This window comes from Meles meles, chromosome 1 (assembly GCF_922984935.1).
Source record: "Meles meles chromosome 1, mMelMel3.1 paternal haplotype, whole genome shotgun sequence".
Classification (NCBI taxonomy): Eukaryota; Metazoa; Chordata; class Mammalia; order Carnivora; family Mustelidae; genus Meles; species Meles meles.
In genome coordinates, this window is record NC_060066.1 from 205,049,278 (window position 1) to 205,075,244 (window position 25,967).

A 25,967-nucleotide genomic window follows, 5' to 3' on the forward strand; every position below is an offset into this window, starting at 1 on the left:
TAGATTCAGTCAAACAACCAGTCATTATTTGTAAGGTTAAAAAAAGTCTATGTCATTTGGCCCTGGGACTGCATGTTCCCCACCCCACCTCCAGTTAGTCTGGAGTCCTGTTTAAAATCAGTCTGTTCACCCTCTGATTGTCTGGGGGGTGCCCGGGGCACCCACTGTGCCCAGAGGCATTGCCAGACCGAGGCAGATACACCCACTGCTCTCCCCACTGCCCCAGAACCTTCCATCCCACCAGGGAGTTAAAAACAGCCCTGCCCAGGGCAGCCAGATGGGGCTCACGGCCAGGAAGTCAGTGGTCAGTGGAATCCCATGTAGGGACAGGCCACTGTGAGCCAGAGGGACCAGAAGGCTTCCTGGAGGAAGCAGCATACACATGTGCCTGGGGGATAGCAGGAGCTGACTTTTGTCGGGCTCTGGCTACATGCCAGCCCGGTGCCAGTTTCTTAGGTCTATTACATCACGTAATCTTTCCAATAAACCTAGGAGACACGGACTACCACTGTCTCCCATTTTACAGATGGGGAAACTGAGGTTAAGTAAACTGTCCAAGGTCATGGAGCTAGTAAGTGGCAAGGCCCAAGCCTTCTGGTTCCTGAATCCATATTCTCACCCACCACCTCCCCAGGAGTACTCACGATAACCCTAGCCCCTGAGGCCCCCATCCCCTGCACGCTCACCGGGGCAGGCCTGGCTGAGCCCTTCCAACCCGCATTCATTTCATCCTCACTGTGGCCCCGGGAGGAGGGATTATTACTCCCACTTACACCTGGGGAAACAGAGGCTCAGGACGAGCAAGAGACTTCCCCAAATTAGCCCAGCCGGCGGATTCGACTCCAGGCCCTTTCCCTTTCCCTGCCCCACCAGGAGGAGAGCAGACCTCCTTCAATACCCAGGGGCCTACCTGCTCCGGAGGCCCTACCAGCCCAGATGACCCTCTTCACTCCTCCAGCAGTGGGATCCTGATACTTCTCAAATGGCTTTTTTTAATAAATAAAGAAATAAGCCAAGCCCAAGCTCCACTTCATGAGGCAGGTCCCAGCCCAGTGCGTGGCCCTCCCAGGCGTCCTCACCAGCGGGGCGGGGCCAGCACACCTGCTTCTCCTCCCAAGGAGGGCTGCTAGATTTAGCAAACAAAAACAGAGAACACCCAGTTGGCCCCGGATTTCAGATAAACAACGAAGAGCTGTTTTAGTCTAAGGACGTCCCGTGCGATATTTAGGACAAGCTTACACTAAAACAACATTAATTGTTTATCTGAATTTCAAATTTATTTTATTTTATTTTATTTTTTAAATATTTTATTTATTTGACAGAGAGAAATCACAACTAGGCAGAGAGGCAGGCAGAGAGAGAGGAGGAAGCAGGCTCCCTGCGGAGCAGAGAGCCCGATGCGGGGCTCGATCCCAGGACCCTGGGATCATGACCTGAGCCGAAGGCAGAGGCTTTAACCCACTGAGCCACCCAGGCGCCCCTGAATTTCAAATTTTACTAGGCATCCTGCATTTTATCTGGCAACCCTATTCCCAAAACCTATAATTTCCAGGGCTGGTGGTACCCTCTGTCCTGTTGTGCCCTGGGTGTGGGAGCCAGCCCCATCACGGGACATAAAGAACCTGGACAGAGAAGCATGGGGGCACAGAGACAGAGAAAGACAAAGAGATGTAGAAAAACCCAGAGAGATGGAGAGCCAGAAAGACAGAGACATGTGGAGAGAGACTGGGTATGAAGGGTCCCCCACCCCACCCCAGGGGACGCCCTCTGTCCCACTCTCTGGGGAGCCTCCAGCTTCCCAGGAGGCTTATAAACTTTTCATGAAATCCCCCCCCAATCCCAAGCTGCTGCTTGGACCCTAGGTGCCCATGAGCTCGAGGTGAACAACTTGATGATCCTTCTGGTATGGGACCCCACCCCGCTCCCCCGCCCCAGCCCCTGGGTTTGGGGTACCTCCCTGTATGAGGCACCAGGGATCCGATGAAGATCCTGCCAGGCCTGGGGGGAAGATGCTGAGAGACCAGTGATGCCAGGACCAGAGTCAAGAGTCAGATTCTAGACTGGGCTGGGTCGCACATAAGCCAGGTGACCCTGAGAAATTAGCCAGCCTCCCTACAAAGTGGAATGATGACACCCATTTGGTCAACCACACGGGCAATTGCAAGGCTCAGGTGAGATCATGGGAAAGGCTTGGAAAACCGCCCATCCAAGATGGGGGAAGGGTGCTATTCAAGTAAATTATGAAACGGGAAATGAGCAGACAGAGGCAGGTTGAGAGGGTGGACTGGGGGCATTGGGGGCAGCTTCCTGGAGAGAGGCAGGGGAACCAAGGACAAGGAGGAGAAACATCTGAGGGGAATCATTTTCACAGTGACGCCTTAAGAGGTCAAGGGTAAACTCAGGCTGTCGTGGGGAGCCAGTAAAAGTTCTTGATCAGGAGGGGCAACACCTTGGAGCTGAGGTGAGGGGGTTAAGCCTGTGGGTGTGGGCAAGCTGGGTCCAAATCCCAGCCCTACCACCCACTAGGTATGTGACCTTGAGGGAGACGCTTGGCTTTCCTCTGCCTCAGTGTCTCCATCTATAAAGTAGAAATTAAAGGAGTCAGTGCATGCAAACGCTTGAGACAAGTGAAAGTTAAAGGCACCTGAACCCATGCCTACTTCACTCCAGGGAAACTGAGACCCAGAAGATAAGGGACTAGAAGGTAGGGGTCCAGACTCCCCCAATCTGGTGCTCATACCCCATCAGGAAAGCTGTTAAGAAGATCAAAAGGGGGGGCGCCTGGGTGGCTCAGTGGGTTAAAGCCTCTGCCTTCGGCTCAGGTTATGATCCCAGAGTCTTGGGATCAAGCCCTGCATCGGGCTCTCTGCTCAGCAGGGAGCCTGCTTCCCTTCCTCTCTCTCTGCCTGCCTCTCTGCCTACCTGTGATCTCTGTCTGTCAAATAAATAAAATTAAAAAAAAAAAAAAGAAGATCAAAAGGGTGGCTTCTGGGAGAAGAGCCTGCATCAGGTACAGGAGGCTCTGGATTTCCCATCTCATGGAGGGCAGGGGAAGAAGCCAGAGGCTCAGCAGGACAAAATTTCCTCCAGCCTGTCCACCGCGAGCTGCCAGCGCGCTGCTCTAGACCGTGCCCCAGGCCCAGCCCAGCTTTCCACCACTGAGGCTGTCCACACACGGGATGGGCTGAGGCCCTTCCCCAGGGGCCCACCTGCTCCGGAGGCCCTACCAGCCCAGATGATGAAGGGGGAGGGGAGGCACGCTACTGTGACCAACAGACCTGTTTTGTCAGAGCCCGTGTGTGTCCTGCAGTGTAGGACTTCGAGTGCTAAGACCTAGAAGGTCTTGGGCAAACCAGGATAGCTAGTCACCATCACGGTGGCCAACCTCAGACCTATCTGTTGAAAATGCAGAGTCCAGACCCAGCTGTGCTGTTGGCAGGGTCCCCAGAACCTGTCCTTCAAGCCACACTGACTCCCAGTGATGTCTGAGAACCATGGCTAAGGGTGGGCTGTCTCCCTGGGCAGCATGGGAAGGACTCAGGGTGAGCCCACCTTGTCCTAGGAATCAAGACAAGTCAGGTCTTCCTTTTTGCTCCATGTCACCCCTCAATGGTGAGGACAATGACGGTGACAATAGTGACAGGGGTATCCCCGCAGCCACCCACTGTCGGTCCTCTTATCCCCATTGTACAGATGAGGGAACAAGGCCAGGGATGACGGTGACTTGCCCAGAGTCACACAGCTGGTCAGTGATGGGGCTGGGACTCAACCAGTTCTGTCCCCTGCTCCTCTGCGAACCCAAACCCATCCTCCCCTTTCATGGGCTCAGGGTCTTGGCCTCTGGGAAAACGAAACCAGACATTTCAGAGCCAAAAAACTGATGGGAAAGGTCTTTGTGGCTGAAACAGACAGGTTGACGAGATGACCACCATGGACCCCACTGACGTGGCCCACGGGGGCAGAGAACATCAAGGCCCAGACAGCTCGGGCTCTGGGGGCAGTACTCGTGGCCCCTCCCTGTTCAGCGAGGTTCCCAGGTCCCAAGTCCTCTGGCCTCACCATCACCAGGGTCAGAAGACCATGGCCCCTCCTTAGTCTCACATTCTTCCACTGAGAATTTGTACCCCTGAGAAATGGTGGCCCCATGAATCCTTTTCCTAAAGCCCAGGTCACTGGGAGATTTGACGATGCACCAGCCTCCCAGGGCCTCGCTCTGCCCAGGCAGGTCAGCGCTCTCACACAGCACGAGCTGGGGGAAGCAAATGGAGAGCCACTTTGTCAAACCAGGGAGGGGGCTCGACACCTCTATGAGCAAAGCGTGCAACCCAGTGTTCAATGTCAGCTTCATCAGGGCCCATGAGGGGAAACTGAGGCCCAAGAAGGCACAGAAAGTGGCTCGAGATGAGGTAGCAAAGGGTGACTGAGCTAGGATTAAAATGCAGGAATCCTGGCCCCCAGGAGCCCTCTGCCCTTTCCCTCCATTGGCCTGTCTCTGCTGAGCAAGAGGGGACAGGAGTTGTTAGCTTGTCCAGCTAGGGCAGTGGTTTTCAACCCTGGCTACACCTTCATCCCCAGGGAGGTTCAACACACCCGTGTATCTCCCTTCCTTCCCTTTCCCCGTAGAAATCTCTGCTCAGGAAACCAAAACCCCCTTACCAAGTCAGGGTCCTCTCCCACTCCACAGAAGGCAAGAAGACAGGGTTCAGTCCATTGCCACAGACAAGAGTACCCCAATGGTCTTGCCTGTGCCCATCCTTCAAGGCTCTGGTTGGGAACCTTTCTCCAGAAAACCTGCCCTGACTGCTTGGCTTATGTTCATTTCTCTTTTCTCATCGCCTCCTCCTCCCAGTAGGGTTCAGAGTTTGTACCCATCTTGTGGATGGCAGGTGTGAGACACTTGAGGCTGTCCGCTGCCCGAAGGGCTGGGACAGAGCCTTAAAATGATGGTGAAGAAGAAGGAGAAGGAGGAGGGGGGAAGAGGGAGGGGGAAGAGGAGGAGGGGAGGTGGCGGTGATGGAGGAGGTGGTAGCAGTTACCATAACAGACTGCCCACCACGGGCTCGGCATCACCTATGTGCTCCACACGCACAGTCTCATTCAATCCTCCCCAGAGTCCTCTGAAGTGAAGGTCAACGTGTTTGGGTTGCAGCCTGGCCCCACCACTCCTCACAGGCTGTGTGACATGGGGCAAGTTACTCAACCTCTCTGTGGCTCTGTTTCCTCATCTATAGAACAGGGATGATGATAGTCCCCTCTCATGGAATTGTGAGAATTCGTTACTAAACACCAAGCACTTCGGGCAGTGCCTGGTACAGGGCGGTCTCTAAAATCATTGCTGTTAGGACCGCGTCCATCCTACAGGTGAAGAAACAGACTCCAAGAAGTTCAGTGACTTTCCCGAAGTCAGACGGCTGCTAAGTCATCACAGAGCCAGGACTGAGCCAGTACACCCACTGTCTTTTCCCTCCTTGGCCTGTCGCGTGAGCACCAGGATTGCAGTGATATCTCCAAGCTGGGAGGGACCATAGAGCTGACGCGGTCCCTCTCCCCTAGCAAGATGGGAACCCTTCCACCAAGAGTGATGTGGTCCAGCCTCTGATAGGACTCTGAAGGGACAGGATTTTCAGAGAGCAGGGACCACGCCTCCTCGTTCACTGCTGTGTCCCCGCGCCCAGCCCACGCTAGACCTCAAAGAAATACTTGATGAATGTGTGAATGAATGGACCAGCAGCTCTCCCCCTCCCCCAAGATGGTCTGGTCATAGCGGTCCAAGAATCCTTCATCTGAGGGTGCCTGAGGCTCTGCTCTGCACCCTGTGGCTGACCCCCCCCCCAGTCTCCTCTGAGAACCCCAACACGGCCCATCCATTCTCATACCCGCAAGACGCTGTTGCCTTTGCCTCTGGTGGCCCTAATTCGTCCTCCATCGTCTAAGGAAGCTCCACAGGGGAGGAGCTGGCCCTGAGCCTCCCGGGCAGGTCAGACTGGAGGCACATCTGCCCGACGGGCATGAGGCAGCCAACGCAGGTGAGTCATGGCCATGGGCACGCAGTGCTACAGGAGGGGGAGGCGCCAGACACCTTCCTCCCTTGTCACTCCTCCTGGTACAGCCTCTGTGGCTGTCCCCTCCTCCAAATCCCCTTCCTACTTCTCACTGTCCACCCACCATCAGCCAGGCTTTAGCTCCCCATGCCTAGCTGGGCTAAGTCTGCTCCAGACTTGGTTCACTCCCATGACCAGCCCCTCACCCCTTCTTATCTCACACTCTGGGACCAACCCCATCTCTGCTTCCGACTAAGTTCGCTCCAATTTTTAAAGTCTTAGTTGGGGTTACTGGCTCTCAGCTGGGTGTGAATCCCCCCACCCCTTACAGGGCACATTTGGCAATGTCTGGAGACATTTTTGGCTGTCACTAGTGGGGGTGTGCCATGGGCATTTGGTCCGTGGAAGTTGAGGGCACTGCTCAGCATCTCCCAGTGCATAGGACACCCTCTGCAGCTGGGAATTATCGCGACAGTACTGCCGAGGTTTTAAAACCTGTTCTGAGGAGAGGGTGTAAGACCAGTGACAAGGGAATGGTGACACAGTTCTGCCTTCTCTCCTCCCCGTCCCCTTACTACCTACATCCTCAGGTCAGCCTTGGAGCTGGAACCCCTGGAGTCTCCCCAAAAAGCTATGTAGCCAGCTCCCCAGTGGTTCCCAGAGCCCAGTTCCTAAAACCCTGCCCAAACTCTCCTTTTCTTCCTGGGAGAGAGAGAAGGTGGGGCCTTACCTCCAGCCACTGGCTTTAAGGACATGGCCATGTAGGGCCATATCAGGTGGGCTCTGAATGGCTGGAGGAAACCAGATCCTTCCTCTTCAAGTGGCACACAGCTAAAATCATAAGACACTTGACCATGGAATGGGTTTGAATCTTGGCACTGACACTTAGTGACTGTGTGACCTGAGCAAATGGCTTGCCCTCTCTGTGCCAGTTTCCTCATCCATCAAGTGAGATGAAGCTGACAACAACTTAGCTCATAGGGTGTTGTGAGGTTAAACTGAAGCATTTAAGTTCAAGGATTTAATTCAAGGAGATTGCCACGCTTTGAACAGTGTCTGGCACACAGGAAGTGCTACATAAGCACAAATGATTTCTAAAGAAATGGCTGATGCTCTTTGCAGAGCTCATAAGCTGGGGACCACGGCTGGGGTACACACCTCTTCCTATTCTTGTGTACCCAGCCTACAGGGTCCTCCACTGTGCCCAAACCCCCATGACACCAGCACCCTCCAAGGCCCTGGGCTGGAGCTCAACCACTGCAAGTCCTCTGACTCAGGGGAGGGCAGCGGAGCCAGGCCTGCGCCCCGAGGAAGCCCTGCACAGCTTGCGGGAAGAGACCAAGGGGATCAGCACCAACGGCCCGCAGACCCCCAGGTCTCTGGCTCTTACCCATAAATGTCCACGAGGGTCTCCACGCCAGCCACACACACGGCGCTGGTGGGATGCTCCAGGGACACACGCACGATTCTCTGCAGTGACATGCTGGCCTCGGGACTGGGCCTGGGCCACCAAACCCAACACTGCCCCGCAGATCCCTTGACGTGTGGTTTAAAGGACACCAGCCCCGCCTCTTCAGCCCGGGGTGCTAGCTCATTGGTTCCAGTCCTGGAAGCCCAGCCCCCTCCCAGAGCCGGGAGCTCAGAATTGCCCGGAAGGAACCCATGATTTGCATATGGACCTGTTGCTCCGCCCCCAGCATGGAGGGAGTCAGTTTCTCCCTCGAAGGGAGCAAGTCCCCACAGGCATCTGGCTGGGCCACCAGGACTTTGAGAGGTGGAGGAGGCAAAGATGTGGGTTATTGACCTGGGCGCCTCCTTCCCTTTCCACACTCCTCCTCACCCCCTTTCCTGCATTTTCAGAGATGATCTGGTTTGGTGGGGAGCTTCTCTACCCTGCTGGAGGAGCTGGTGAAATGCAGATTCCCAGGGCCCACCTCCAGTCTGACGCGCTGGGAAGGGGGTGCCGCCTGGCATGTGGATTTTTTTTTTTTTTTTTTTTTTTAATAAGCAGCCCAGAGCATTTTGAGAAAGTTTGAGGAACAGCGGCCTTTTCCCTAAGAGCATGGAGCGCAGAAGCAGGACTGGATTCAGCCCTGCCTCAACCACATCCTGGCTGTGCGGAGTGGGCGAGTCACTTCATCGCTGTGTCCCTCACGTGTCGCTTCTGAAAATGCTGTTGCAGGGTTTCCATGGGACGACGTGGGCAGAGTTGTAGTGTGGAGCTCGGCATTATTTTATTACTGGCATTGTCATTATTTTCACATGCCAAAGGCCTGTGGAAGGGGTGGGTGGCGTGAGTTAAACCCTTTCCTGCTAGAAAGAGCTTAGAACATCAGGGTAGGAGGGCTCACTTGTCAGGTGGGGAAACTGAGGCCAGAGGCAGTATTCAGCCACCTGAAGCAGCAAGGGCTCTGGGGAGAGGGGTCTTGGGTTCAGATCTCGACTCCGCCATGCACCAGCTACATGAACTTGGGTGGTTACGTTCCCTCTCTCCGAGCCTTGGTTTCCTCACCTGTAGAAAATGTGGCTCATCACCACCCAGGGCAGAGATAATGGCGGGGACACACCCTACCCAACCAGGCTCTAAAGATGCTGGATAGATGAAGCTTCCTCCCTTCTCTCTAGCGATGCTGCCTGTCTGAGGCAAGGGAGGGACTGGGACCTGCTCCCCAGAGTTCCCAGTGGGTGAACTCCCAGCAGTTCAAGGATCTCCACAGGTCTCCAAGGCTGGTGCCCTTCTCTCCCAGAGTCTGGGAAGGATGTTCTCAAGGAGAGCCACTGGGTTGCTGGATTCAATGACAGCTTTACTTTTTTTGGCTGGAAAATGGTGTGATGGCTGACTCAGCTCTGGGTAAGAGTCAGGACTCAGAAGGTAGCCCAGACAGTCTCCCTACCTGCTTACGAACACAGTGAGGGAATCAGTGCAGAAAGTAAGGGCTTCCCTTGGGCACCGGCCCACTGTGCTGGGGCAGGACCAGCTTCCAACTTAGAGCTCTGTAATCTCCCTTTGGAAGTAGAGCCAGGCCTTCGCCTCTACCCAGTTGATACCAGCTTGTAGAAATACATCTGCGGTTCGTTTAGACTAAAGTGTCAATGACTGATGGGCAGCAATGTTTTGCCTTTAAGTCTGCAACAAAAGAGAGAATAAAATGAGTGAGTGTCAAAGGGGGCGACCTGAGGCAGCAGCCTGTGTATAGGGTGAGAGGGGTGATATTTTCAGGCTCCTGAAACCAGAACACTGAGGCTGGGTAACCCAATGGCTTTAGAGGCAGGAATGAAAGGGGATCACAGTGGCCTTTGGCCCTGGGCACCAGTCCCACTGAAGAGTCTCCTGCCTCTGCCAGTAGGGCCCAGCCCACCTGCATCTGAGAGATGGAAGAGAGAGATAGCCCAGGGAAAGAAGACTTAGGACCCACCTCTCCTCTGATACCCATCTCAGCAGGGCAGTTGGCCTCAGAGCTGTGGGCCTGTGCCAGCCATCCCGCTGAATCAGCCTGCCTGCCTGCCTGCCTGGCACCGGCCCTGGGGGCTCTCCCAGCCAGGCAGGAGCTGCACACGGCCCGCAGTTGAGCCAAGGAGCTGGGGTATGGTGGGTGGAACTGGAAGGAAGTTTCTCCCCCGCCTCCTTCCCTCCTCCCTGCAGCCCAACGAATAGAAACTAAGGAGGCAGCCACTTGAAGAAATGCATATTGACATTTTTATTAATCACGTAGGAGATGATTGATCACCCGGAACATCCTCAGTGGGGGTCATCAGGGCCCTCGGACAACTCTAGCATTAATTCCAGAGCTTCCCACGCTCAGGGTAGCTTGAGAAGGCCTGCTCTCCACTTCCCCATCCCTCCGTAATGCCCGTTCCCCTCCACCCACAGCCTTTCCCTGGAGAATCTCAACCCTGGCTTCACGCCCTTGGCCCCCGAAGAGCTTCCCTTCTCTCCTTGGCTCAGTCTAGGCTGGGTCATGGTTATGAGCAGAAAGTGCAAAGGTTAGACCAGGGGCTTCCAAATAGGGTCCCCAGAATCTTCTGGAAGGGGAGAACCCAGCTGCACCACCCCTGTCATCTTAAACCAGAGCAGTTCTGTTTCATCTGCTTCATACGTCCGGTTTCTATGGAAGTTTCTGGTTGCTGAGTGTTCTATGGCTCAGAGAGTTTAACGCTGGCTGACTGGCCTGGTCTTGGTCTTACCAGGGGCCACTGAAAACCCCGCTGGCGGAGGCCCGGGGCTGAGAGCCCCTGGCAATGGCGGGGAGGGGGCAGCCTGGCTCCCTTGTGCCTGCGCCTGCCTGGGGCAGGGGCCACCGCTTGCCAGGCACTGGCCAAGCCTGCCTGCCTGTGCACGTCCCGGTGACCTCACCGTGGTAGTTCTCTTGCCCTCTTTGGGGGGGACGGGGGCGGATATAGGCCTGCTGTGGGGTTGACTCCACAGCGGAAACCCAGGCTACGTGCGGGGTCTCCGAGCTGCCGAGAGAGACGGGGTGAGCCTTCCCTCCCACTGCCTGCAGGACCAAGGGGAATAATTAAAGACAATTAAAGGAAATTAAACCCCACCTTTAGAGATAACCTAATGGCCCCCCACCCTCTCTTAACATCTGGGCCCCTGCCCCCTGCGACATCTGGAACGGTCAGCACCCCCTTTTGCATCCAGCGTCCAAAATCCGAAGTGGGGACCAGGCCCCGCGGCTCGTCCTCAGGCGTCGGCCTCCTCTGCACCCTGGCCTCCTGCCAGCTTGCCTCTGTGTGTCCCCCTGAGGCCTCTCTCCAGCCTCACAGCGTTTGGGGGCCGGAAGCAGCCAGCACTCGTAATTAAAGGCTTTCCAACCAGGTAACAAGCACCCTTCTAAGGACGGAGTCAGGTATTAAAGGGGTTTTGTTGCCTTTTCTTTTTTAAACAGGCCCTCAGATGCTGGGTTTTCCTGTCCTTATTTGTTTCTATAAACATGGCTGAGAGGTCCCAGGAGGTCCCAGGACAGCTGGTAGAGAAAAGACGGTGCCTCACCTCCCCACTCCTGCTCGTACAAGAACCACAGATGCCTGCGGCCCAGGCCCCCACCCCAGAGCCCAGGCCCTCTGGGACCCCTTCCTGGTGCAGACACGGGAGGAACAGCAGAACATAGGGGGAGCTACTTAGAGTGACCAGGCACATGTTAAGGCCGTTGCTCTTTTCCAGAACCTCTGGGAGTGGCAGATCAGGAAGGGGGAGGGAGGAATGAGGACAGTCCTCCCTGCGCCAGGGAGGCCCCTCCAGAGGGTGTTGTGTGTGTGTGTGGTGTCCACTGCTGTATCCCCGGGCCCACAGTGGCCAGCACGTTTGCAGGCACTCGGGAAGAAGCGCCAGGGGCACCCCTCAGAGGCCGGAGGCCGGGTGGAGGGTCTTCGCCGTCACCCTAGCGTGGCTCCCTGGCAGGTGGGCAGAGGGGACGGCGGGCGGAGGCGGGCTCAGGGCACCATGTGCCACCACTTGAAGGAGAAGGGCTGCCGGCGCACGTTGGTGCCGCAGTGGATCTCCCCGAGCAGCTCGTGGTAGGACAGATAGTCGTCGATGAAGGTGCAGTGCAGGCCCAGCGGCTCGAGCAGGGCGCGCACCTTCTCCTCCAGGCAGCAGCGGCCATTGATGATGGGTCCAAAGGGCTTGGGGATGCCCAGGTGCTTGCCTAAGACCACCATGTTGACCTGCAGAAGAGAGAAGGGGAGGGAAGCCTTGCTACCAGGGGACGCCCCCCACACGGGGCCCCTTCCCCAGGTCTGTCCCATCCTCATCAGCATCCCTGGGCCGCTAGGACAGGCGCTTGCTCAAAAACTAGGGGTCAAGGGAAAGAAGAAACGGATTCGTGGTTGGAAGAGAAGATTAATACCAAGTAGGGCTGCCAAGAACACACATGATGCCTTTATACAAATGACAGTATTCCTCCAATACTTCCTCTCAGAATATTGTCAGATTCTAACAGTTTACTTAGAGCAAACCTTCACCACCATCGGCCAGAAACTTTGTACAACAAATATCTACAAGGTCCACGGTGTGAATGTCCTTCTGGTGTGGTGTCCTTGTGCAGTGCACAGCTTGCTCAACTCTCCCTGGAAGCCCTGATAAGTGTTATGGTTTATTGAACATCTCCTGTGTACCAGATACAGCAACACTAAACCTCACAGCCTCCCTCTGAGTCAGTGGCTGGGGAAGGTTAAGTAACATAATCCAGGCCACACAATCAGAGAACGGAGAGATGAAGGTGCCTAGGTAGCTCTGCCGGTTAAGCGTCTGCTTCCGACTCAGGTCATGATCCCAGGGTCACGGGATTGAGTCCCGCATTGGGCTCCCTGTTCCTCGGGGAGTCTGCTTCTCCCTCTGCCTCTCTCTCTCTGTCTCTTATGAACAAATTTTTTAAAAAATCTTTAAAAAAAAAGAGAACAGAGAGACTAAAATTTGATGTGGATGTAACTCACGCCCAAACTCATGCTCTTTATCTTCTGCCAGAGTTGGTAGCACTGTGGCTGGCTGGGGGGCTGAAGAGTCGGGGCAAGGGGCTAGGAGCCCCTGGGGGCTTCTCAGTCTCCAGGGACACTTCCGCTTCCCTGGCTGAGGGCCCTAACCCTGGAGAAGGGAAGCTTCCCTAGGATAGGGTATGGAAAGGTCTCAGAGAAAACCTCTGTCCCATACTGATGGCCAGAGGAGCTGTCTTTGGTGTTCCAAGGGGACTCTTTGGGGACCTGCTGTCTGGAGGCTGGTGCTGGGTCATCTTAATATGGGATGGATCACCCCGGACTCCGCACTCTCACATTCTCTGTGCCATGGTCCCTTGGCATCAAGTCTACCCTGCAGGGCCATCCACAGCTGGGAACAGTATGAAGCTGGAGGGTCCTCTGGGGTCCATCCCATGGCCTTGGCCTTGAGCTACCCCAGTGCCCACGAATGAGCCAGAATGTGCCAGGTGGAAGTGGGGCAAGTAAAAGGACAAAGGGCCTGGAGAGGAGATGAGAATTCAGGAGACTGAAGGCTCCTCGCTTGCTGGGTGACCTTAGGAAAGTCAACCACTTGGCTCGGAGGGCCCGTTTCCCCATCTGACAAATGAGGGGGTTCAGTGAGCATTCCCTATGGGGCTCTTCCAGTGAGGACATACTGGGATCGTTTAGCAGGGTCTGGACCAAAGTTTAGGGATTCTCACAGAGAGGTGTGTGTTGGGGTGGGAGCTCCCCAAGCCCAAGAGGGCTGGCCAAGGTCATGGGCTGTGTCCCAGGCTCTCCCCCAACCTTCAGCCAGAACCAGAACCTGGGTGCCCCGTAGTGTCTCCCTGACCAATATGGCGACCACGTGCAGCCACAAGCAGCTGCTGGAAATTAAGTCCAAGTATAAAGTTCATTCCTCAGCCACACTAGCCACATTTTGAATGCTCAGTGGCTCGGTGGCTCCCACGTTGTGTTGTGTAGACACGGAGCATTTCCACTACCTGAGAAAGTTCTAACACACAACACTGCCTTAGAGCAGTGGTTCTCAACCGGGGTGATTTTGCCCCCAGGACATTCCGGTTGTCACAGCAAGGAGTGTGCTACTTACTGGCATCTTGTGGGCAGGGCACAGGGACACTGCAGTCATCCCATGAGGCACAGAACGGCCCCCACAATAAAGAATTTGGGCCCAAACATCAGGAGAGCCAAGGTCATGAAGCCCTGCCTTAGAGGTCTCTGCCAGGACCTCTCCGTGAGGATGTAGGAGCGAGAGTGCATCCTGGCAAGGAAGCCCCGCCCCACACACGTGCCTCCAGGCAGGCCGTCGGGATACATTCCCACCCCTTAGCTTGTCCAGTGACAGGGACTGGAGCAAAAGGCGCCGGGCTGAAGAAGGAGGGTCTCCCGTCTTGGGGAGCCCAAGCCACCAACACCCTGACATCCTTTCCCAAGGTGTTAATGGGTTAGCCAGAGCTGTGCTGATAGCATCACTGGGCCCCTCCCAGAGGCCACACCGGTGAGATCACACCTGGGCATCTGCTTGTCAGCTGCTGACTTAATGACAGCGGGGAGGCAGCCACTTTGGGCCCGCCTGCTTGCCTGGGGAGCCGCACGGGGGAGCAGCCTGTAGGGGGCCAGGGTGCAGGGCAGAACCAGCAGCCGAGGCCCAGAAAAGGACGCCTGAAACCCTGGAGCCAAAAGATGCTTCCTTTTTCCACTTGGGAGAAAAAAAAACCCCTTTAGCTCAGGGCTGATCCGTGCACAGAAGGAGGTCCAGCAGCACCCCAGCCCGCATCCACGAGATGCCCAAAGCTCCCCCATCCTCGTAGCAATGAGAAAATGACCTTGAGGGGCAAAATCGCCCTGGCTGACAACCACTGGTGGAGATGGTTTGCACAAAAAGCAAACACACGCCGGAGAGGTCTGCAAGCCGTCCACCCGCCCCAGTCTCTGCCCAGCTGCCCTCGGATGACAGGAAGTGCTTCTCCTCTGAAACCCCAAATAACACCCCTCTGGACCCTGCCGGGCCCCAGGGAAAGGAAACGACCTTCTTCTGTGCTCTCACCATGTCAGGGAAGAAGGCTTCTGCATAGGAGCCCTTCAGGGAGAAGAGCTGGGGGATGTCGACGATGTCCCGCTCGGTCAGGCCCAGCTCCCGCTTCAGCACCTCTCGGTTCCAGTCGATGCATTTCTGGGGGCAGGAGGAGAGGCAGCGGGCACCCAGGGAGCCGGGGAGGCTCTAACACTTGCTGAATGCCAACTGCGTGTCAGGCCCAGCGCACAGCGCTGGGCACCCCTGTGCTCCTCCGATCCTCCCAACAGCTGTGGGCCCCTGCCACTCCCAGATGGAGAAACTGAGGCTCCAGGGACCTGCCCAAGGGCACAGAGCTAGGACGCAGCGGAGCTGGGATCTGGACCCAGGCAGTTTTGGTTCCGAAAGTGCCTGCCGTTACACCACACTGCCCCAGCCTCAGTGTGAGCCGTACCCCTGTGCATCTCAGCAGTGAGGGAGAGAGTGCCAGGCTCCACTCCGGAGAAGGGCAGGGCCTCCTCCATTTACTGAGCACAGCTGCCACGAGGTCCTGCACCTGGCACTTGGCTGGCATTAGCCCCGCCCCTCCCAGAGACCTCCTCCCGCCCTCACCCCCACGGGGCCCCATTTCTCCACATCTCTCTCCTCTCACTCCACTCCACGGAACCCGGAATCTCATTTCCTCAGAGCAGAGCTAGATCTCCCTCATCAGACTGGAAGCTCCCTGAGGGACTGCTGCGTCTCCTCCATCAGACCCTGGGTTTCCCACTGCAGAGGCCCTACCTTACCCACAGGTTTTGGCAGCCCCCAGGACTAGTAGAGGCTCCGGGCTGAGCCCCTAATCCCCACCCCAGCAATTCCTGGGGCTGCTTCTCCTGGGAGCTGGGGGACCCCCAAGAGTCCTCACCTGTACATAGAGACTGTCGCTCCTGAGACGACGGTCGGCCAGCATCTCGTTAATGCTTCTGTTCACCTGGTGACTTAACCCTGAGAGAAAGAAGGCAGGACCCGGGGGGGGGGGGGGGGGGGTTCAGGGCGGACTTCCAGGGCCATCTCAGGCCTGGGGCTATAGAATCCAGGCCAGGATTTGTCTCCTACCTCAGGGCCAGGGGCTGAAGCTAGGACAGAGAATGTCAGACCCTGGAGACCCTGCCGGACCCAGGCTCTGGCTGCAAGTGCATCCCGGGGATGGAGCACAGGCTCCTGGGGAAGAGACTCCTGGCTCGGTGCTGTGTCACTAAGGTGCAGCTACCATTACTGAGCACCCACCATGCTCTGGCACCCTACTAAATTTATGATTAATCTTTAAAACAATGCTAGAGGGGTTAATTATCACCCCCAACTCAGAGCAGAGGAACTGAGCGGTTTGGAACGCAAGCTTGATCTCCCAGCCCAGGATTTGAACCCAGGTCCTGAAGCTCTGCCACACCCCTTCCAGTGCTCCATTTCTCAGGTGGGAACACTGAGATCCATGGTGGGAAGGGAGGGGGGCTCAAGAGGGCCCAGCCAGGTCCTTGGACAGTCTGTCAACTCCCAGAGGCAGGTCTGCAGAGCGGCCCTGGCCATGCACCTGACTTCTCCCCCACTCCCCACCTCTTGAGCGAGCCCCAAGCCCTGCCTCATCCGGGGGGATAGCCCTGAGCCAGGCACTCCTCCCTGAGCCTCCCAGGAAAGGGATAAGGGAAAGGATGCAAGATCAGCAGGGTGCACATTGTTTCCGGTGGCTTTCCTCTCCTGGGGTGTGGCCAGGAGCCACCCACTCTTACTGTGGAGGTCACCCCCTGGGTGTGCCTGGGACAGTCCACTGGCCTCTTGGCTTCCCTGCTTGGGCCCAATAAAGGGAGGACTGACAGCCCTGCTCCCAGGGGAGGGTGTCAGGAGAATTAGTGATGTCCAGCTCTAAGCGGAGGGATCGGAGCAAGGCAAAGGCATAGCCACGAAAGGCATCCCCAGTGCCCAGGGCTGGCAGTGAGAGGGCAGGATCCCCGCGGGGGGACTGGGTCATTGGCACTCACCATCAAACTGGGCGGCCTCCCCGTACCCCTCCTCTTTCTTCTCTTGGAACAGTCTGAGGCAAGCGCTGGGACTTGCCAGAAGCAGCCGGAAACCCTAGCACAGAGGGAGGAAGAATGTCTCAGCGGATGGGGTCCCCTAGGTGCAGGAGACCCCAAATTCAGGAAGGGCCTGAATTCAGAGGCCAGACCATGCAGGGGTGCCAACTACCAGCCACAAAGAACTCTCAGCAAGTCCCCTAATCCTCCAAGCTGGTTCACACCCCCAAGCCTTTGTCCAAGACATTCTCTGCCTGGATGCCCTTGTCAACCAGGGAACTCAGCCACTGGCCACTGGTCACCCTCCCTCCCCTCCCAGGCTGCTCGCTCTCTGAGCAAGTGGCCCTCTCTGCAAGGTGGTGGAGCTGAGTGGTTAAGAGGCTGGTCCCGAGTCCTCTGTCTGGGTTTGAATCTTACCCTACCAGTAATTGCCCTTCTGAATCTCGGTTTTCCCATCCATAAAATGGGGACGATGATAATACTATCCACCTTATGGAATTGCTGGAAGATGAAATGACTTAAAACCCACGCACATCATAGGTGCTCACTAAATGTTACCAGTTATCATTGTCAATGTCATCCCTGGGTCTAGGCTGAGAGGTCTGGATCAGAGCAAATACCCAACAAGTGTGAGAATGAGTGTATGAGTGGTGGAGCCAACCAGCACCTTCCTGATCTGAGTTTGACCTCCTCCAGGAAGCCCTCCAGATGAACACCATCTTGTTCCCAAGGTGCCCTGACTCTGAGCTCCCTATGGACATAGGCGGTGAGCTGGTTCCAGGCAGCTTTGCCCTATCCTTTCCCATCAGGTTGGGGAGGGGTAGGAGTGGCTCAGGCAGGAGGAGAGGGGATGTACCTTTCGGTCAGAGGTGGGCACAAAGCTCAGGAACTCATCCACGTGGCCCACGGAGAGCCAATCAGAGTAGAGCTCCACGGGTGCCTGCACCTGCTGGGCCTGCAGGAAGTCCCTGACGACCTTGGCCATCCGCCTCCCACCGGACCTGGCCCAGAAGGGAAAGAGCAGGGTCATTTCATGCCTACTGTTTGCTGGCTCCCTGCAGGCACTCTCTGAGCCTCCCACCCTTGTCCAGGCCTCATGATGTCCCTCTGAACGGGTCTCCTTTCGTCCCCACTTCCTGGCTCGAACTCCCAGGGGCTCCCCAGAACTCACTGTCCATCCTGACGATCATCCCAGAGACTCTAGCCCTCCCATACACAAAGCATCCTCCCCAAGGCCAGGAAGGCCCTGCCAGCCCCTCCCCACTAAAAAGAGTCAAACAAGAGAGCTCCACCTGCCAAAGGGAACTAAAGACCCTGACCTCACATCCCACGACTCAGAGAGGTTGACTCTTTACCTACGGTGCCCAGCCTCAGGTTCCAAAGACGACCAGGAGCTGGCCAGCCCCTCCCTAGGCCCAGTGTATCCCAAAGCATGGGGTCTGAACCATCTGGGAGTCAGACTCTGGTGGGGGCAGCTGCTTGTTTCAACCAAGGGTTCCTGGGCCCCGGCCTCCTCCACATCTCAGAGTCTTGGAGAACGTGGAGCATCCAAGGATGTGGGATCTGCATTCCAACAAGCCCCTCGGCTGATTCACGCACTGGAGAACTACTGCCCTGGTCACCTTGTGCTCAACATGACTGTCTAGCAGTTTCACACCACCCTTTACTAGCAGAAGGAGGGGCTGGGGTGGCCAAAACCAGGGAGCAGGTCTTCGAGCTGGAGTCCCAGGGCTGTGGGAGGAGACATTACCAAAAGCTGCCTGGGCCTGGGGGGATTACCACTGCCTCCAGCACGGCCATGTCCCCATTTCACAGATGGGGCAGCCGAGGCCTAGCAAGGTCAAAGGGAGGACTTGTCCAAAGTCAGAGCCATGTCTGATATACTCTGGGCTCTCTCCACCTTTCCCTAGCACGGGTAACCATGTGCAAACACATGCATAGAGAGAGAAAGACTTATTTTTTTAATATGTTATACAAAAAAAGGGATCACATTTCTTGACTTTGCTTGCCTGGCTTAAGGACCTATCATGGACAAGCTCCCTACATCGAATCTGGTGCTTCCACCTTAAGCAGAACACAGTCCAGCCCTTCCCTCCTCCTCTCCTGCCACCATCCGGCCCCCCCCCCCCGCACACCTCCCTCATCTAAATAATTCCAGTGGCAGGGGCTCCTGGGCCACTCAGTGGGTTAAACCTCTGCCTTCAGCTCAGGTCATGATCCAGGAGTCCTGGGATGGGGGGGAGTGTTCCCCACCCCCACTCAGTGGGAGGTCTGCTTCTCACTTTGCCCCTCCCCCCACTCTCTCTCTCAATAAATAAAATCTTAAAAAAGAAAGAGAGAGAGAGAGGGAGAGAGAAAGAGAGAGGAAGTGAGGAAGGGCAGAAAGAAGAAAGGAAGAAAGAGAGAAAGAATTCTAGTGGCTTGCTTCTTTCCCTGGCCTCTCTGCTTTCACCCTTGCTCCCTTGCAGTCTAACCAGATGGAGGCTTGTAAATATGTCAGATCACCTCCCTCCTCCAAACAAAATCCTCCCACCACCCCTGTCTCCCTCACTGCACATGCAAAGTCCTCACGATGACCTGCACAGCCCCTACCAATCCCGACAACTTCCCGCCTTCCACTCTCCTCTTCATCTGCTCAGTTCTGGCCACGCTGGCCTCCTGCTGCCCCTGGAACATACCAGGTACAGGTGCATTTCTGTCTCAGGACCTTTGCACATGCCATTCTCTGCGCCAGGAATTACTGCCCACTCCCCCTCTCCCCATGGCTCGCTTCCATCTTCAGATTTAACTCAAATGACATCTTCTTTCTCTATGAGGACTTTGAAAATGACAACAGTCCCTCAATCCCCTTCCAGATTTATTTTTCTTTGGCACTATTTGGTGTACTTTCTATCTCATGTATTGCCTGGCATCCCACCAGAACATAAGCTCCAGGAGGGCTGGGATTTTGTCCACATTCACTTCTGGGGTCCCAGTACCTCTTATGTACTAGATGCTCAAAAACTAAAAACTGTTTGTAAATTATATGCTTTTGAACAACTGTGTAATAGTCCATGGTCCCTATCACTCAAATATGTCATGGACTCGACAAGTAGTGACAAATGACAACAATGATTTGATCTGGGGGATAGGATTGTGGAAAATATTTTTCTTGTATTTCTGTTATTTTAAGAGAGTGCTGGTGATTTAAAAGACTTCCTAAACACAGTGAGATAATGGAGAAGAGCAAGACTCTGGAACCTGCTCCTGAGCAGAAAGTGGCAGGAATGCGGAACACGAGGTTAAGGCAAGGGCCCCGTCAGCCCAAGCCAGCCTGGGGAGCGTCAGACCTGCTCTGCACGTCACATCAAAGTCACCACCAGGAGGCAGAATTGCTCAAAGATGATTTTAAATACGTGGCAGAGAGGTGGAGAAACCAGAGAATGGACAGGACACTTACTGAGCACCTAGTGTGTGCCTGCTTGAGGCTCCTAGTACTAAGTATCTTGCTTAATGTCCACGATTTCTCTATGATGTACGTACAAAAAACGCGCAGTCATGATCTGAACTCTGCCCGGCTAAGCTCTCTGACCTCATCCCTGATGGAGCCCCTCCTTGCTCACTCAGCTCCAGCTTACAGGTCTCCTTGCTGCTCCTCTAATCTCTCTGACATACTCCTGCCTCAGGGCCTTTGCACTGACCATTTCCACTCCCTCACACGTTTTCCTCCCAAATACCCACATCTTTAACTCCCTGATTTCCTCCAGGGCTTTGTTTAAATGTCTGCTTCTCCTCAGGGAGCACTTTATCTAACACTCTCCCTGCTAGAATGAATGTAGGTTGTCTGTTCACTGCTGAGGTCCAAAAGAAGCCAAGGCAGGAACACAGGACAGCAGCCTGAGTATTAAATTTCAGTCTGGGGCCCAAGGAGGAGATCTGGATTCTATCCATATGCTAACTTACTGTGTGATCCTAGGCAGTAGCTCTCCCTCTCTGAGTCTCAAGGACCCCTCCTGTTTACCAAGGAGCTTGTTTCTGATTATCTACACAATGGTCAGTGGACTGAGTCTTAGCTGCACTGGGGATCCTCACCTTCCTATCCCCAGTCCTTGCTCTGAGCCTGGGAGCTTCCAAAACATTTCTTTTATTCAGGGCCACAGAACTGGCAAATGGGAAGTTTCAATAAATATTTATGGAATCAGTAAATGAATGCATGAATGAGTGCATTCCGTTCCCCCTTCTGAGCCTGAGCTTCGTCATCTGTGAAATGGGGATAATAATCATCCCAGCCTCATAGGGCTGTTCTAAGAATTAAATGAGGTAATGGGTAAATCATTATGTTCATGGCACATATTAGTTGATTAATAACTTTTGTCCAATGAGCTCCAACCTGCTTCATAGCAGACCCACTGCTGGGGACCCAGCTAAACAATACTGAAACATCCAGAAGACAGTTAACATGAATTCTTTATCCCCACTAGTGCTGATGATATAGCTAGCATAGAGATTTTTAACAGACCCATTTCACAGACAGGAAACTAAAGCATGGAGTAGAAAATAATTTGTTCATTTCCTAATGTATCTGTTGCACACTGATAAATCCCTAGTATCAGCCATGCCTGGCACATAGTAAGCATGAGATAAATAGCTTCAAATGAGTTAACTGAACACCTACTATGCGTCAGGCACTACAGTAAGTGCTGCTTAGGTGGTATACCCCAAAACGTGTGACTACTATATGGCAGAGGTAGGACTCGAACTCAAGCCCATCTGTGCTCCAAAGCCTATGCTCCTTCCTCCTGGCTCCCTCCCTGAAGCCCAGGAGGACTACCTGGAGGCTTCATGGTCCTTCTGCCTCCAGGGCTGTGGGCGGGATCAGGTCCCAGAGTAGTGTCTGAGCATGAGTCACCAGCAAGGTGAGCAACTCCTCCCTCCAGCCAACCTCAGCCCCGGGCACCCAGCTTGGGCACCTGCCTACGTGCTTGGGGTTAGTGCCAGAAAACCTCGCCTCACCAGATCCATAGCCCTGAGACTGCCAGGGTCACCACCTGAGGCTGGGTGACCTTCCTGTGACTGCCTGGCTGCTCTAGGTGTCAGTCAGGCCTTGGTGTTTTCACCGGGTTTCCCGGCCACCCACATACACAAAGGAGAAGGTGGCCTCTGGTGCCCATGGTGGGCTTAATGTCCAGGCAGGAAGCCAAGGACCACACCAGGACCTCTGGACAGCACACCCCATTCTTTGGTCAGCAGGATTTAGCAGACACTGTCACCTGTCTCAGCACTAACCCCTATAAACCTTATTTCCCACCTGATGACAGCTGTCCAGGGCGGGACCCACCAGGTCACCTCTGCCACCCTCGTGTCCCGGCCAGCCACTCGTTCATTGGCAACCACCTTGGTGACCCCTGGACCCTTTAAGCTGTTGCTAGAACAATAGCCATTTTGACCTTCTGGGAGAGGTCACCAGGTCCGTCTCCTGCCTCTGGGCCAGATGGCACGTCACCTCCCCGACAATTTCCGTGTTTCAAAAGAAGCTGGAAATCTGGCAGCTCCCCCTATATACGAGTTGGTGACTAATGAAGCTCGTGAAATACTCAGCAGGCCCAAAGACCGTGGGTCACTAGTTCGTGAGTTTTCTCCAACGAGAAATGAGCTTTTAAATCGAAGATTCTAGGATTCCGAGTCTTTGACTCCAGGACCACACGCAGGAATAAAGACCACTTCTCAGACTGGGGACCCATGTTTGCGGTGAGGGAGCTGGAGTGTGCGTGCTGTGGGGGTCCCCACGCCCTCCTGCCTCCCGCCTAGCCTCTCACTTGGGGAAGCTGCTGCCGATGAGGATCCGGCCCAGGGGATACTCCTTGCCGCCCACTGTCACGGGGGGGCTGACGTCCAGGTTGCCGAAGGAGTCAAGGCTGGAGGCTCCAGCGAACAGGATCTCCCGGGTTACATATCCGAAGTCAGGACCCTAGGGGAGGACCAGCAAGTCCCCCCACCCCAGAAGGAGGGGTCAGTTAGGACAGGAAGTGACAACTCTTGGGTGCGGGGTTGGGGGGTGCGATTAAAGTCCAAGTCTGCAACGGGACAATAATGAGAAAAATCTGCAAATGTTGGGAAATCAGGCAATACCCTTCTGAAGAATCCTTAGGTCAAAGAAGAAATCCAAGTGGAAACTAGATGGTATTTTGAAGTGTAAGGTAATAAGCATGCAGCCCACCAGAACTTGGGTGTTCGTGAGGCTGCAGCTAGGAGCAGCTGTAGCTCCGAACACACATATTAGGAAGAGAGAGGGTTGGAAAATCTTGCTTCCATTACCAGCTAGGAAAAGAACAGCAAATTAGATGCAGAGCAAGTGGAAGGGAGGACAGAGTAAAGACGAGGGCAGAAATGAGCGGGGAATGCCCCGGCAGGGTCAGGCCCTTGGTTGATGCAGAACTCACCCTGTGGGGCTCACTGTCCCCCAGGACCCGCCCCTCCAGGTTGTGGTAAACACCCTGCTCCATGTGACCAGGAGCTCCCGGACTTCCGCCTCCCAGCCCCCACCTGGACAGAGGGACAGGTCTGCGCGGGGGTGTGGGAGCCGGGAAACAGGCAGAGACGGTGAGCTGTAGGTCTCAGGCCCACTTCCAAAGGCAGTTTAGCGCAGTGTAGAGCTGTAGGGACAGTCCCTCTGGGTTGGCCTCTCGGTGCCACTAGCTGCATGGCCTAGGGTAAGTTACTTAACCTCTCTGAGCCTCTGGAAAGAGGGACTGAACACACAACTGTGGACTTGAGGAGTGACCCTGTAACCTGAGGGCCGGGTGCCTGCAATGCGGCACGTGGTTGCTGGGGCTGCTCTCATCCCCATTCTGGCACGAGAGGCAGCACGGGGCCTGGCCTGCAGCAGGGGTTCAGAAAACATTTGTTACCTGAAAAGAGGCCCCACCTCGTAAAAGCAAGAGTCATGAGGGCTTGCTAACCGTGCGTTCCCCCACAAGGCAGTTTGGTCTCCCCAGGACTGGTCCCACTGTTGACTCCCATCCACATGGGGTAGAAGGGCTCCGCAGGAGGACTTGACTGGCCTGCCCTTCCCAGAATGGGGGGATTTGCATGCTGTTTGCATGTTATTTGCATGTTCTGGCCCAATCCCCTGCCCCCACTGACTCCGCCTTTCTCTACCATTTTTGTCCTTTAGCTCCCCCTAAAGGACAAGGACCAGGACCAGCAAAGTCCTATAGGAGGAGCCCCCCAAGGGACCTCCACTCGGCGCTTTGCTACATACCAGGATCCGCTTATAGGGGAAATACTTCAGACCTCTGTTTCGGGGAGAGTCGAAGACCACGGGGAAGGACTTGTGAGGGGCCTCGATGTAGCCAAACTCCATCTCGTCCTAGGAGGGGAGAAGAAGAGATCCTGGTGGTGTCCCCAGGTGTGATTTTCTGAACGGGGTGATCCCCTCAGACCTGGGCCAAGGCGGGGCCACAGATGCTTCCTAAGACCTGGGGGTGCCTGGGTCAGGGGTACAGGTGAGGCCTTTGGGAGGCCACTGGGAGACGACTCTGTCTGGGACCCAAGCACGTGGGGGAAACAGGAGAGACTAGGGAGATGGGGCAGTGGGAATGTGTTCCCCTAAGCTGCCGGCGCCTCGCTCCCCATCCCGACCGAGTCCTGGCTTTTCTCAGGACACCAAGGCTGCTTAGGAACCTGTGCGGGCCCCATTTCCCAAAGTCGGGGTAAAGGATGGGGACCCAGGCGTCCAGGGCCACCCCTCCCTCCGCTCCTGCGCCCACCTGGATCCAGCGGTCATTTCGATTTTCAATCTGAGGACAGATGATCAGCTTGCAGTTGGTTTTCAATGCTAGGTCCGACATGTCTTCCAGAAATTTCTTATTTGGGCCATGAGAGTCTACCACACTGCAAAACATAGGGAGAGAGGAATGTAATAGTGACCTCTGACTGGGGCCTTGGTTCCATCTGCACTAGGCCCTATGTGGCCCCCGGGTAGAGGGGTTCAAACACATCCCTGCCCTAGAGAAGACAGAGACGGATAATATCCCCAGATCATAGGGGACATTATCTGTCCCTGCAAGGTCAGGAGCAAGCCCAGGTGTATGGAGCCCAAAGACAGGGCACCAAGGCTAGCGGGGGCAGCCGTGGAGAAGGAGACCTGGAGACTGGGGGAATGTGGCAGGGAGAGGCAGGCAGCCCCATCCGCTCCCGCTCCTCCAGCCCACACAAAGGCGTCAGGGTGGGGTTAGTGAGCAAACGGAAAGAAAGAATTCCCTTCCGAACAAGTGCAGGGCAAACCTATTTCTCCACACCTTCCCAGCCTTTTGACTTAGGTTCCAAGTCCGAGGCAGGTCTGTCCACTGCTCTGATCTCTGACACACAGGCCTGGAGTGGCCTTGCCAGTCAAGGCTCCCCTGTCCATCACGGCGCCTGCCAAGGATTCTGGGAGATGGCAGAAGGACGAGGGTCCCGGGCTGGGCTGGGGCTCACAGCTGGTGCCAGAGGCTGGGCTCCCGTGTTCTGGGCAGGCCCAGCAGCATGTCCACGCCAAAGTGAGGCTAGGTGTCCTGCGACCACCAGCTGCCTAAACAGAGCCTAGCCTTGCTGCCCGGACTGGATCCGAGCTGTCCTAACGGCAGGACACGGGAGAGGCAGGGACACCAACGCTGGAGCCAGTGACCTCAGCCGGGGCCTTCGCTGCTCAGGACAAGGTGGGGTTGACCGACCCAACCAGCCTGGTGCTCTCCCCTGCCCAGCCTGCACCCACGGGTGACCTTCAGGCATCTGTCCACTGAGTGAGGGCCCAACGCTGGAGCCAGCATTCCGTTCCTATCTCTACCAGAAACAGTGGGGTTCCTGCAGGGAGTAAGGCCTCACCTGCACGCATACAGCTCCAGGGGGGGCTGGGTGTTGGGAGTCATGATCCAGGGGGCCATGCGGAAGGCCACGGTGTCTGTGAAGAGGGGCACCTCAGGCAGGGTCTGGGGGGGAAATGAGGACTAAATGGGCCCTGCAGGAAGCCCCATCAGGCCCCAAAGCCTCCACAGCCCCCCAGCCTGCCCAGCCCCGGAGATCCCCAATGGTTCCCCCCACACCCTCAGCCGCCACCCCAATCCCCAACACGTACCCCCGTGTCCACCAGGCTGACACTAAGGGAGACGAGCCCCAAGAAATCAGCGTCAGGGAAGGTGAGTCCCTCCACAAAGAAACTGATTTTCCGCTCTCCCTGCTGCCGCTCAACTTCATAGGACAGGCGCTGAGGTCCCAGCACCTGCTTGTAGTGCTCGAGGGAATGCCCGCCTAGGGGAAACCAGAGGCAGGGGCCAGTGCTGGGACAAAGGACGGGAGGGAAGAAACCAGAGGCCAGGGATCCAGGGCAGAGCCACCTTCGTGTTAGATCTCCTGGGACTCCCCTCAAGCCCTGCCACGTACAAGCTG

At 55.7% G+C, this 25,967-nt stretch overlaps 2 protein-coding genes across 2 annotated transcripts in view; both read right to left on the reverse strand.

Annotated features, from left to right (window-relative positions):
- Nucleotides 1-7,541, reverse strand: part of PADI3 (peptidyl arginine deiminase 3) — a 29,316-nt gene extending 21,775 nt beyond the window's left edge. Inside the window, exon 1 of the mRNA XM_045982093.1 lies at nucleotides 7,432-7,541. Coding sequence (XP_045838049.1) covers nucleotides 7,432-7,523 — 92 coding nt within the window. The 5' untranslated portion in view covers nucleotides 7,524-7,541. The remainder of the gene's footprint in view (nucleotides 1-7,431) is intronic.
- Nucleotides 7,542-10,653: 3,112 nt separating this feature from the next.
- Nucleotides 10,654-25,967, reverse strand: part of PADI1 (peptidyl arginine deiminase 1) — a 40,188-nt gene continuing 24,874 nt past the window's right edge. The window contains exons 7-16 of the mRNA XM_045982105.1: nucleotides 25,657-25,829; nucleotides 25,407-25,510; nucleotides 24,311-24,434; nucleotides 23,803-23,910; nucleotides 22,358-22,509; nucleotides 17,419-17,563; nucleotides 16,527-16,620; nucleotides 15,419-15,498; nucleotides 14,545-14,670; nucleotides 10,654-11,711 (exon numbers count right to left, since the gene is read on the reverse strand). Coding sequence (XP_045838061.1) covers nucleotides 11,478-11,711; nucleotides 14,545-14,670; nucleotides 15,419-15,498; nucleotides 16,527-16,620; nucleotides 17,419-17,563; nucleotides 22,358-22,509; nucleotides 23,803-23,910; nucleotides 24,311-24,434; nucleotides 25,407-25,510; nucleotides 25,657-25,829 — 1,340 coding nt within the window. The 3' untranslated portion in view covers nucleotides 10,654-11,477. The remainder of the gene's footprint in view (nucleotides 11,712-14,544; nucleotides 14,671-15,418; nucleotides 15,499-16,526; nucleotides 16,621-17,418; nucleotides 17,564-22,357; nucleotides 22,510-23,802; nucleotides 23,911-24,310; nucleotides 24,435-25,406; nucleotides 25,511-25,656; nucleotides 25,830-25,967) is intronic.